The following is a 12,608-nucleotide window of genomic DNA, read 5'->3' as shown; positions in this document are numbered from 1 at the left end:
GAAGCTGAATCAATGATTTCCTCCCCTTGCACCTGGTATTTTTAACAGCTGTGTGTTACGCAGTGCCCAGGAGCTGAGATTTCTATTTATTCCCCTGCCCTGGCATGACAAACCTTGCAGTCACCCGAGTGCAGGGCTCGGATCCCAGCCTGAGGAGACCGGGATGCTGGGCCCTGCCGGGACAGCTGGCAGACCAGCTGGAGGGAGCCGTCAAGGTGTAGAGAAAGGGAAGGAAATGAAGAGCAAGGGTCCAGCTCTCCATTGTGCCATGCCGCCGTTTACACCAGTGCAAAGCGCCGGGGGCTGTTTCACGATCACTTTGCACTGGTGTCGGTGGCTGTGCAATGCAAAATCAAGCGCAGGTCTCAAGACGTGGGAGGCCGAGCTGGTGGGGAGGAGAAGGGGGAGGAGGGAAGTGGCGGAGCTTGGAGGGATGGGCGATAAAAGTGAGAGCTATAGGTTGAGAGGAAGAGCTCTTTGTGGAGTGGGGAGGGGAGGTTGTCCTCCCTGCTCTCCAGCTGTAGCAGGGCCCAGGGAGCAGAGCTGCTGGCTCCCACGCTGGCTGCCGGGAGTCTCTGGTGTGAGCTTACCACTTGGATTCCTCTCCTGCTTGTAAAAATTGCCACGGTCCCCTGGGTTCTTACCCTGTGGGCTGACAATCGCTAGCCAGCATGGGTTGGAATGGGGCCAGCGCCAAGGCATTGCTGGCTGGCTTGTAGCTGTGATGTCCTGTCCCACCCCAGGATGGGCCTCTTAGCTCCTGGGGACAGGGGATATTTTACTCAGGGCTGGAATTCAGTTTTCTGGGAGGAAGGCTGGCCTAGTGGTTAGGGAGTTGGACTGTGACTTTTAGAGACTGGGGTCGATTCCCTGTGCGACCTTGGACAGGCCCCTAGTATCTCTGCCTCAGGTCCCCATCTGCCCGGCAGGGTAATAACCGTGGCCGCTTTCAGTTCAGTTCTTTGGGGCAGAGGTGGTCTCTTCCTAGCACAGCTGGGCCTGGATTGTGGTTGGTGTTACTGCAGAGCAAACACTAAGAACTATTTTTGTCCGTGGGGAAGAGATGCCCCTTTTCCGATCTGGGGCGGGTTTCCCGTCTCGTCCCGCTGTGTATTCCTGGGGATGTTTCCAATTCATTCTCGCGTGCAGGCGTGTCTCTGCATCCACTGCTCAGATGTTCTTTGTCTCTCGTTTTCCACTGGTGTGAAAATTCCATGTTCCCCCGGTGCTGCTGTCGAATTCAGGGCCCCCAAAGCCCCCCAGAGCTCCCTTTTGAGCCCCAGCCCTGGAGGGGTGTCCGGCTGCCTTCGGATAGTTAAGATATCCCAGCTAAACCCAATAGGGTGGTTTTGTTCCTGGAGGGAGGAGCTGGACTGTGTTCATGCAGCATTTAGGCATCAGCGGAAGGCCCCTCAAGACCGATAATGCCCCGGGCAGGGACAATGAATTGAACTTTCCTTTATAGCCTGAGGCTGGAGTGTGGTATCGACCCCACCACCCATCAGGTCGCTCGCCACTGGGAAGTTGTCCCCATGTGACCGCTGTCTGGGGGGCTCTGTGAAAGGCGGCGGCAGGTTTCCGTCCCATTCCCAGGGCACCTCCTTGAGAGCTGGCAGACTCAGAGACCCCGGAGCTGGGAGTCTCCCTTCGCCCAGAGAACTGGTCCCTCCGGGGTGGCTTGGGCTGCCCCTGCTCTGTGACTACGCCGAGGGCCTCACTCGCCAGGACTTTCTGGGCAACACCTTGCACCAGCACTGGATCCACTTCACCGGCCTGTCTACACGGTACGTCAGCACGTGGCAAGCCTGGGCGTGAGCATCCTGCGCACCTCCTGGCCGTGTGCTAACCGCCCTGTGGACCCGGCTGCCCTGGGCTCCCTACTGCGATGTGACGGGCCCCTGTCGGGAGCCGTGAGAGGGAGGTGCAGAGCGAGGGGCAGGTGTGAGGTCAGAGGTCCAGTGAGCGAAGCAAATCCATAAGGGGGGTTTTGAGCTGGATTTGGGCTGGGGGAGCGACGGCCTGAGAACAGGCTTCCCTGGCCTGAGGGAGCAGGCGCTGGAGAACGACGGCGGGGAGGGGGTTCAGGTGTCCAGGTGGGAAGCGGCGAGGACCCAAGCAGGGATTTCAGGGGCGCCAGAGCCCAGATCCTGGCAGCGTTATGGAGGTAGAGCTGCGTTAAGGACGAGTTTGGCATCTGGGATGGAGTGAGGAGCAGCGTCACCGGGATGGAGGCACAGGGAGGGTACCAGCCCTTCCCCTGCTTTCTGGAGGCCCGGCATGCTGCCCATCTGGAAGCTGGGCTAGGGGCAGAGAGGAGCCAGCAGAGGCAGCGTGTACAGGCAATCAGAGAGCGGCTGCTGCCAAACACCGGAGCGGGGCCAGCCCAGCCGGGGGGTTCAGAGGCGTGAGGGGAAGGCCTGTGAAGTCAGCCAGCCCATCCCCTGGGAACACAGGATGGCGGGGTGGGGTGGGCAGTCGTGATCCCCTGGGCTGAGACCCCATCCCTTCTCCAGTGCTCGTAACACTCCCAGCACCAGAGCCGCCTCCTCCCCTTCCCGGGAGAGGCCAGGCCGCTGTCTAGGGACCCCGGCGACTGGCCCTGCTCCGGGAGGAACCCACGTTCGATCAGATCCCTGTCTCAGGGTAGGCCCCGAGAGGCTACGGGGCCTAGTACTGGTGCCGGCGCTCGCCCTGTGGAGAGCTCTGTTAGCTCGGGCCGGCGGGGCCTGCATTTTTGCAGCGGGTGGAGCAGGGTTCTAGTCCCACCTCCCCAGGTGCGGGGCTGATCTGCTCGTTGGCTGTTGCAGGAGGGTTTGTTACACGAGGGGGGCTGGGCGTGGCCCGTTCCCTGATTTCTCCACCCTGCAGATCTCCTGGCCTGCGGGGGAGCTGGCAGCAGGGGCAGAGCTGTGCAGCGATTTGCCATGTCTCCCCGGCTTTCCCTTGTGACCCGATTCCTCCCTTGCTCTCCTTCCACAGGTGCCAGCGCCCGCCAGAGGGGATGTGGCCGTGACTGCTGAGGGCAGGGAGCTCATCCTGGCACTGGAAAGGAACCAGTAAGTATCCACCCTGGGACACGGGGCCTCTGCAGGGTTGGCGCTGGATGCGTGCAGCAGGTGTCCAGGGGCGTCCGGGGTGGGGGTGTCTGCGTGGACCACCTGGCCGTGCAAGGAATCGTCTCAGTGATGCTCTCATGGATTGTCACGCCCTTGTGTCGCCGCTCAGCCACCAACGTTGTCGACTGTCTGATCCCTGGTTCAGCTGCCCATCGGCTCCCTCCCTCCTTCCCCTGCCAGCCTGGAACATGCCTCTTGCCTGGCGCACTCCCTCCCTGCAGCGCCGGTGCAAACACGTGCCAGGGGCGTCGTTGCCCTGTCCCCGGCGCAGTCATTCGCACAGCGGGAGCCAGTGTGAGCTGGATTTGGTGGCATGTTACGCTTCGTTGGTGCTGGGTGTGAACGACGACACGCTGTCGGGGGGTCTGGGCGTTCCTAGACACCTCCTCTCCCAGGGGCCCGCGCAGACACACGGGCGCGTGCCCGCTCTCAGGCAAGCCGCACTCGCCCGGGAGACAGTGGGCGACTTGCGTGTGTTGGGCTAGGGAGCCGCTGCCGGCTCGCCGTGGTTTCTCGGTGAATCACAACCGGAATGCAGAGGTTCCTAAGCGGCGGGTTGCTTTGGTAGTGTCGGGGTGTGTGTGAGGGCTGGCCTGTCGGTTCTTCTCAGGGTGTTTGTGGGGGCTGGGCTGTGTGCTGTCCGTTGTTGCTGCAGGGTTGTTCATCCGTCCACACTGGTTTGTTTTTACAGGATTGTTTGCAGGGAAGGGGCTGAGCACCATGGCTTGTTATTGTAGGGTCTCTCAGAAGCCATCTGCTTTGATTGATTTCCTTCCCCCTGCTGTTTTGGAATTCAAAAAAGCTGTGAAACCATTAACCCCTTGCTGGGTGCACCACGGAAATCACTGTAGTGTCTGCGGGCCCGGCTCGTCTCAGTGAAGTTCGCCTCCCAGCAGGGGAGGGCAGTGCTGGTAGCCCTAGTGCACCACTGGGGGAACTGAGGCACAGGGAGGCTAAGTGACTGACTTGCCGAGGGGGAGCAGGGACCGCTCTGTGGCAGAGCAGGGATTTGAACTGAGGTCCCTGGAGTCCCAGTCAGTGCTGTAATCACACACCCCTTCTTCCTCCTGTGCAGAGCTGGCTTCCCCTGCCAGTCTATGGCCCTGAGAGCGTCCCAGTGACTCCGTTCCCTGTCCCCCTCTGACCCAGTGCTCCCCTGTGCCAGCTGAGTCACTGGTGAGGGGCAGTCGTGACGAGTTGCCCGCTGATGAAAGCTGAGCTCTTTGGACTCTGCATGGAGCTCGGCGGGGGAGAGTCGGCCAGACTGTTTGGGTTTCAGCAGCCAGAGGCTGCCAGGCTCCTGGGGCTCTCGCTGGCGGGCAGTGGTGCCGGGGGCCCCGCTGGGACAGGGATTTGTTTGCAGATGGGCTGTGCCCGGGCAGGGCGTGAAACCAGTGAAAGTTCAGGCCAGAGAGACTGTTTTCAGCTTCCCTCCTGAATGCAGCAGCAAAGCCGTGAAAGATCAGTTACCTCAAGCGGTGAAAGAGGCCCGGGGAGGGGCCTAGGGTGAGAGATGGGGGGAGGAGAAGCCCAGAGAGAAGGATGTGGGTCTGGTGAGCAGGAAGGGAGTGAGAGAAGCGGAGTGGTGAAGGGAGCAGAGAAGCGGTAAGAACTGCTGTGCTGAATTGGGCCATCTGGTTCCATATCCCACCGCCCGACGCCTGAACCGGCCTGGCCCCCCCGCCAGCCTGGCCCCTCCCCGACGCCCGAACTGGCCTGGCCCCCCCCCGCCAGCCTGTCCCCTCCCCGGTGCACGAACCGGCCTGGCCCCTGCCAGCTTGCCACCTCCTGGTGCACAAACCGGCCTGGCCCTGCCACCCCCCGGGGCACTGGATCTGATCCCTGGGCCAAGGAGTCTTGTTATCTCTCTGCCCCATCCTGAGCCCTAACGTGGTATCCAACTGCCTGCCACACTGACCTTTCATCCATCTAGCCTCCCTCTTACTGCCTACCTGGTCCAGACCCTGCATCCACCTGTGTGGGTCCAGGATCCCACCTGCAACAGTGGCCAATACCTGTGGCTTCAATGGAGGGCAGACTCTTCCCGTCAAATACGATTTGTTGCTCTGCATGGAGCGGGGTGGGCTGAAGGAGGCATTCCTTCCTGACCCGGCAGGCCATCAGCCTGTGCCCTGAAGCATGAAGTTTTCTGATGCTCGGTGGTATCTTGGCCTGGGAAGAGGGCAAGGGACACGCTGCAGCAGCAGAAGTAGCGCATGTGGGATGAAATACAGTGAGGGAAGCTGGAATAAGGAGAGTAAGACATAACATTAGGGTTGGGGCAGAGAGACCGAGCTGGGGGATGGGGAGAAGGATGTCCTGAAAAATTGTGGTCCAGTGGTTCGAGACCACGGGCCTGGGCATGCAGGGGTCTGGAGTCTCATCCTGGCAGGAATCCAGCTGGCGCGGGTACAAGAGCAGTGGAAGCAGCACAGCTCAGGTTTCCGAGTGGGCAGCTCTGACCTGGCACAGACCCCGAGTACGTACTCGGCTCACTAACCCGCTCTCTCTTTGCTGCTGCTGCCACCTGTGCTAGCTGGAATCCAGCTCCCTCCAGCCGCATGGACATACCGGGTGATCTAAGCCACGGCCCCTGCGTCCGCCTTTCCCGAGCTGTAAACGGGAATGGGAAGCCACTTACTCCCTGCAATGGCCGCCGGTCAAAAGCTCAAGTGATGCCTTTCACTAACTAGTATTAGAGCAGTAGGGAGGATAAGACCTCGCTGGGTGCCTGGGCGCTTTCCTTTGCAGCGCTCAGGCTGCTCCTGGGGTCGTGGGGGTGGCTGCAGTGCACGCCGAGAGGAGTGAGTGGGGGCGTTGCTTGGGGGCGTAATTAACCAAAGGAAGCTCTGACCTCGTGTGCAATGCAGTCTCGGTGTGGATCTGAGCAGTCCGGGAGAGCACGTTCTGTCCCAGCACCACAAACCGCTTGCCTGCTAGGCTGGGAGACAGCCTGCCCGAGGGCCGTGACGGACGCTCCATCGCTGGGAGTGTTTAAAACTAGACCAGCCAAACACGGGACGCCAGGCTGTGAGGAATCACCCGCATTGCTCCACAGCCGGACCGGGGCTTTTCCTTCTCTGGTTTCCACCAGGAGCTGCCCTCAGGGCTTAGCGCTTGGCCGATGTTCTCTCCTGCCTCACTGACACCCAGAGGGGCGAGTCACCGCCAGCGTCCCCAGCACCGGTCTGATGCTCCCGAGGCGTCTCCCCATGGCGGAATTCCAAGGCCTGTCGCCCCTGGGTCCCCGTGGAAGAGGCCGCAGGACTTTGGTCCCAGGCCTCCCGCCCGATTGCCGTGAAGCAGGTAGAACGTTCTCCCTGAAGAGCGAGTCGGCCCCCGTTTGGGCCGTGGGAGCGAGGTGGGCGTTTCCCAGGGCGGGGTTCCGGGCCGGCTGCGGCACTGTCGTCTCCTGGGCCCTGTGCGTGTGAACGGGGCGATTTCACCTTCCCCTATTGAGTCACTAGTACCCTGCCCTGGCTCTTCTGTCCTGCAAGGGAAGTACCAACCCTGTGAGCTTCCTGCCGATAGCAACCTCCCCGAGCCAGCTGGGGAGCTGTGCATCTCGCGCTGGGATTTAATCTCTCTCTTTTCCATGTCCCACACCCACCCCTCCCTCGGCCCCCACCCCTTAGCTAACGCAAGACTCTCCATCGCCCTCTGGTCCTAAACAGTGATGGATGCAGATCTGGAGGGTCCTTGCAGCTAGACACCCAGGAATCCGCGCAGCAGCTGAAGTGTATTGCACTGATGTGCAGACCTTTCCCCGGCATCTCTGAGCGTTCGCCCAGGCTGTTAGGTCTGGCTAGTGGACTAGAAATCTCCCGGGAAAAGGCGTTTCCTCTGGGATTTCTGGCTCTCTTTGGAAATGCTGCCTCAATAGCCTTTCCTGTGCAGCATCTCGTTCCTCTGCACTGGATCCCAGCCGCATCGGGCAGGCGCGGGATGCGTAATGAGCAGACAGACTAAGGAGGTTTTGGGCACGTTCAGCAGGGCCGGCAGGGAAGGGTGGAGTTTGTGGTTTGTGGCAGGGCCGAGCAGCATGGACTGGTCTCTGCGTTGCACTGTCAGCCAGCCATGAGGCCAGCTCACCAGAGTGGCAGCATGAAGGCCCCGGGTAGCGTTTCAAGATGCCACGTGGTGGGATTTTCAGAAGTGCCTCGCGGGGCCCCCAGTGGAGTGGGACTGTTAGACCAGGGCTAGGTGCTTAGAAGCCCCCCTGCTGTTCTGGGTCCCCTCCTGGTGCGGGTGAGATCACACCAGCAAAGGCAGGACCACGTGGGGAAAATCCTGGTGACGCTCCCAGCAGCCAGTGTCTGCCTGACGTGACGTGACTCTCCCGTGTGCTTGTTTGCACTCAGCTCCAGCGTTAATGGGGCCGGCCCGTCTGTGTCGCTGCATCTCCTCTGCTCGGAGCTGGTTTGGATTTGCGCTGGTGCTAGCAGCATCCTTTCTCCGTAGCCTGGGCCGCGCCCTCTGGCCTGAAACCCTCCTTGTGCCAGGGATCTGGAATGTTATTTCTTCTACACGCTGTGTCCGCGCGGATCAGAAAAACAGCAAGAGAAGAGACTGCAGCCCTTTCCCGCCAGCAGCCCTGCTACACATCGTATTTAGCTTGGAGCCAGACCCGGGCAGGAAGTATTTGGAGGGTAGACTTGATTTTGGAAACCAAATGAAATGAAGAAACACACGCTCTCCAAAGTAACCAAGGAGAGAGAGACCGGGGAAAAGAGTGAATGCTTCAGGCATAATAATCGTAGCAGGGGCCTGTGCTCATTCCTTTGTCTTTTCCTAATCGCTGGGTTTGATCTGGGCGAGGACTTCTGGGGCGGTACCTTCCCCCTGGCCAGGGCGGGCGCAGGACGCATTCGTGCCCCTGCACCTCGTCGCAGTCTGGGCTTGTCGTCGGCCAGGAAGGCACGACGTCGTACCAAGGCCTGTGCCTCCCCTTGCGCAGTGCGACAAGCCAGATCCCCAGCTGGTGTGAATTGGTCTGTTTGGCCGTCTTAGGGTTCTGCGCGGCTGCCCATCATGGTGGCCTCCGAGCTCCTTCCATGTTAAATCAATAGCAACATCCCAGTGGATTTCAGGGAGTCTCTGGCTCTTCTCTCTTTGCTCTGGTGTCAGTGGATCTTTGCCGATTTCACACCCGCGGAGGGTCTGGCTCACGCTTAGCCCTGATTCTCCTCTCTCTGGTTCTGCTCTTCCACCGGCGTGTATCCTCTGACCTCAGTGGAGCTGCTCCGGATTTACGCTGGTGTCAGCGGCAGGAGGAGCAGGCCCAGTTCCTACGTAGCGGCCTTCGTCCGGGCCGCCGCCTCTCACGTCCGGCTGGACCCGCTGTCACCTCCCATCTGGCTGCCTGGGCGAAAGTCTGGGAAAGCCATTTGCAGGCCCGTTCGTGAAATCTGACCCCGGCCCGGCTGGGCCCTTTGTTCTGTGGCCCCTTCCTTGGTGTGTTGGATCCTCAGGCCTGGCCGGCGAGGGGAGGGCCCCTTGTGATCCTCTCACCCGACCTGAGTAACTCAAACTCATCAGCCTTTGATTGGTGCTGATGTGAGTAGCCACGATCATGCGTGGTTTGTAGCTAGACAGGGTTTGAATCTGCAGGGTTTTCACTAGCACCACGTGCAGCTGGGTGCACTCTGCCGAGGCGGGGACTTCGGCACAGCCAGGCGGCTGCCTTGGGTTTCTCTCTGTCAGCTCCCGAACAGCCTGAGGCTGGCCTGGGGTTTGCTGCGGGTGCACCCGTGTTGGCACGTCACTGCCGCCGGGAAGCAGCAGGGCATTGAGGCAGCTTGTGGGGCCCCCACTGATGGAGGGTTCTCGCCTGCAGGGCGATGCCTTCCGGGGCAGTGAGTGCAGGGGGAGTTTAGTCTAGTTCTATGCGGAGTGGGGCCGCCCTCGCCTGCATCCAATACTGGCTTCTGGCTAAACTCGGGCTTCGCGCTTGCTTTGCGCATGTAGCACTCACAGTGGAACACCAGAGTTACGTTTCTCAGCATCCTGTCCCTTGCAGGCCGACCCCTAAACCGGGTCAGGAGCTCTGCCCAAGAGGTTAGAGGGGACACAGTGGGGAAGCACAGCGTGGCCCCGGGAAGAGGAGGCCCCGGGGAGACTGAGCGAATGTGGGGCGTTGTGCAAGCTGTGTTTGGTTATTTGGATGTTAAGGTCAGTAAAACCCCAGTTTTAACACAGGTCCCCACTTCTGTAGCCCGATGCAGTACGAGGCATGTGACACACACCAGGGAACGTTTATGTATATAACTGGGGTGCCGGGAGGCAGTGGGTACTGGCCTTGGTTCTGACGTGGGGTGTAACTTTTGTAACCCTGACCCATGTCTGTGATGTGGTAGGAGATAAAAAGCAGTCTCATGCATCTCCCCCACTCCTCTTATTACAGCATGCACAGTTTGTAAGCAGAGAGAGCGAGCGGTGCGTGGAGACCGGTTTAAATTTCATTCTGGCTTAATTTGATGAACCCTGTTTGCCAGCCCTCCCATTCTTCCCTTGTTAGCATCGGGCCGTAAACGTTGGGAAGCCAGGCTCGTTTGCGGCTGTCTGGCTGCTTTGGGTAGCGAGGGACAAGCCAGAAGGAAACCAGAGCTCGCTTTTGTTGAAAAATGCTGACCGCTGAAGCAGTCTGATGAGTAATGATGCTGGCTCTGAGCAGAGAGCAGCAGAGTTTCCCTGCAGGGAAGAAAGCATGGCTGTGCGAGCAGGGAGTTGGGTGTGCAAGAGTGTGTGTGCTCACACACGTAAGGTGTGTGAAAAGGTGCTGGCATCCCTGGGAGCAGGGAGGGAGGAGCATGAGACCATGCGTGTATTTGCATTCATGAAGGGGCAATGGCACAGCACTCTGGGAAGGGGTGTGTCACTTCTCCTTCTACCACTGGTCCTGTAGGCGACAACAGCTTACTACTGCTGCTGGCTAAAGGGACTGTTCCTTTAGCTCAAGTGGTGGAGGTCTGTGCTGTGGTGGTGAACGTCCCAGGTTCAGACCTTGCTGATACTGTATGCAGAAGGCTGTTGCAGAGAGTTGTGAGCATGGGGGTGAGGGGTTTGTCTATCCGAAACACTACAAAGATATATGTGTGTGCCCTTCCCCCACCCCCGCTTTAAGGGCTTCTGATAACACCATGGGTCTGATCGGAAGTCAGTGGAAAGACTCCTATTGACTTCCAAGTGCTTTGGATCAGACCCGATAAGAGCAAGGAGGAGCTGGCTTGGGGCTGTTGGCCTGTAACATGTGTAGCCTCATTTCCCCCATCCAGCCCCCCCGTTTTCTATATCCGGAGATAGTAAAAGTGACCCCGAGGTGTCCCTCTTGACAGGGCCGGCTCCAGACCCCAGCGCGCCAAGCGCACGCTTGGGGCGGCATTTTGCCGGCAGGGCGGCAGCCGGCTCCGGCGGACCTTCCGCAGTCATGACTGCGGAGGGTTAGCTGGTCTCGCGGCTCGGGTGGACCTCCCGCAGGCATGTCTGCAAGAGGTCCCACGGCGCCGCGGGACCGGCGACCGCCAGAGTACGCCCCGCGGCCTTGCTTGGGGCGGTGGGATTCCTAGAGCCGCCCCGCCTCTTGACTTGAGTTCCTGGATCTGCATCTCTGCTACCAAACCTGCCAGCTTCCTTTGCTCTTCAAACCACAGAGGAAGCTGTGACCTCATCAGCGAGCGAAAGGGAGATGCTGAGCCCTGGCGGGGGAAGTAGAAGATGAACGGACTTTGCCAGCTTGTTTTAAGTGCGGGTGCAGTTCTTGGGCCATGCAGGTTTAAATCAACACAGTGGCAGTGACTTTGATGGGTCAAGATCAATTTACACTAGCTGGGGATCATCGATCTGCCATGTACACATTCCTGATCTGGAATTGTAAACCTTTTAATTAATATTTTTTTTAAATAGTTTTGATTCTCCTTGAGCAAGGGAAAATTAGGGGATTGAATCCCATCCTAAGTAGCCCTCTCACCTCCCCCGTTTTATCTTTCTAAGATGCTGTTTGCCAGAACAACATGAGGGAAAGCTCGCGGTTGAAAAGCTTCCCATTTTGATTGCAATGGGAAAAGGTCTCTTTGCAGAGGCAGGACCCTGTTGCAGGTAATTCAGCCAGTCCTCTGGCAGCCCACTTCGCACACTGCAACCCAGCGGCTAAACGCTGTGGAAGTGGTTGTGGAAACAATATCTCATTTGCACCAGTGCAGCCACGCCCCTCATTCAGGAGCCCAGAGGTCAAATCCTCTCAGGAGCTGGCCTCAGATAAATTACTTCATTGTAAACAGATCACCCCGTCCCTTCCCTCTCAGGGCTGCCAGGCCATAGAGAGGGATGGATGTCTATATTGCATCGACTTTTCAAAGCAGCTTTTGTAGCGTTTGGCCATTAGTGTTATAATAGGTGAATGAATTAAAGCCCATTAATGATTTATACACCTTGTGTAGCTCGCTTGCTCAGTGTCCTAACAGCTTTCTACTGCTACAGGCTAATGGAGCTACTCCTTTAGCTCGGGAGGTTGAGGCCTCAGGTGCTGAAGGCCGTAGATTCGGTCTGTAGTGCGGACCTGTTGCAATCGCAGGCAGTATTATCCAGTGGCTAGAGCAGACCGCTGGGAAGTGAGAATTCTGAGTTCTCTTCCTGGCCTTTGCCACTGAGTCACTTTGTGCCCTTAGCTTCATGTGTTCTCGTGTCTCTGCGCCTCGGCTCGCCAGTCTGTGCAGTGGATAATCATGCTCCCTCCGAGTCCCCGAGCCTTCATTCGTTGTACCGTGGCTTGAGAGCTTTGCAGGATGGGTGATGTCGGAGGACACAGGATAATTACCCCATAGAGCTTGAAGGGCCTTTCAAGGATCATGTGTCCCGGGGAAAGAGCTCAAGCGACGTTGCTCGTGATCAGAGTGGCTTGGACTGTCTGATGGGATAATGGGCGGCTGGTGGCAGCTGTAGCTGCGGAGTTCTTACTGGGAACTCCAGAGCTAAGCACTGTCCAGCCGTGGTCACTAGTGCTGCTTTCCCAGGGCTAGGATGAGGGATCGCCATACATCTAGCGATCTCCTGCGCTGGGCAGAGGTGCCGTGGAGTGGGATCCTGGCAGTGGTGGTTCTTAATTCTTTCCCTGCCGAACGGGATTGTGACCCTGAGCGGTCTTGGTGGCGGGGGCTTGGCTTTAAATGCCAGGCACCCGCAGAGCACTGCATGTACCAGCTCATTCCCCCTGGAGTGCTCACAGTGTTGTGATATCCAGCACAAGTCTGGGACTGTTTAATTGTCCTGCGAGTCAGAGGGACAGGAAGTGGGATGGATCCCAGGAGATCGGACATCCCCATGGTTTTGGGGATGGGCCCTGGCCCCCGTGGGTGAAAGGGGAGGGAGAGTAAAGGTCCTAAAGAATATCAGGTGGGTCCTGGGGGCATTAAAGATCTCAAGGAACTTTCATAACCATAGGGGTTTGCTTTGCTGTACTCGGCCAAAATGCCCCCCTTCTCTGCTGCCCTCAACCCC

General features: G+C 58.8%; 1 protein-coding gene across 1 annotated transcript in view; it reads left to right on the top strand.

Moving 5' to 3' along the window:
- Positions 1–12,608, top strand: part of ADAM33 (ADAM metallopeptidase domain 33) — an 86,004-nt gene that overhangs the window by 32,194 nt on the left and 41,202 nt on the right. The window contains exon 4 of the mRNA XM_039542060.1: positions 2,980–3,056. Within this exon, the coding sequence (XP_039397994.1) occupies positions 2,980–3,056 (77 nt within the window). The remainder of the gene's footprint in view (positions 1–2,979; positions 3,057–12,608) is intronic.

The sequence above is a fragment of the Mauremys reevesii genome, linkage group 5 (assembly GCF_016161935.1).
Source record: "Mauremys reevesii isolate NIE-2019 linkage group 5, ASM1616193v1, whole genome shotgun sequence".
Classification (NCBI taxonomy): Eukaryota; Metazoa; Chordata; order Testudines; family Geoemydidae; genus Mauremys; species Mauremys reevesii.
The sequence above is the reverse complement of the archived record's forward strand: the minus strand, read 5'-3'. Positions and strand labels throughout refer to the sequence as shown.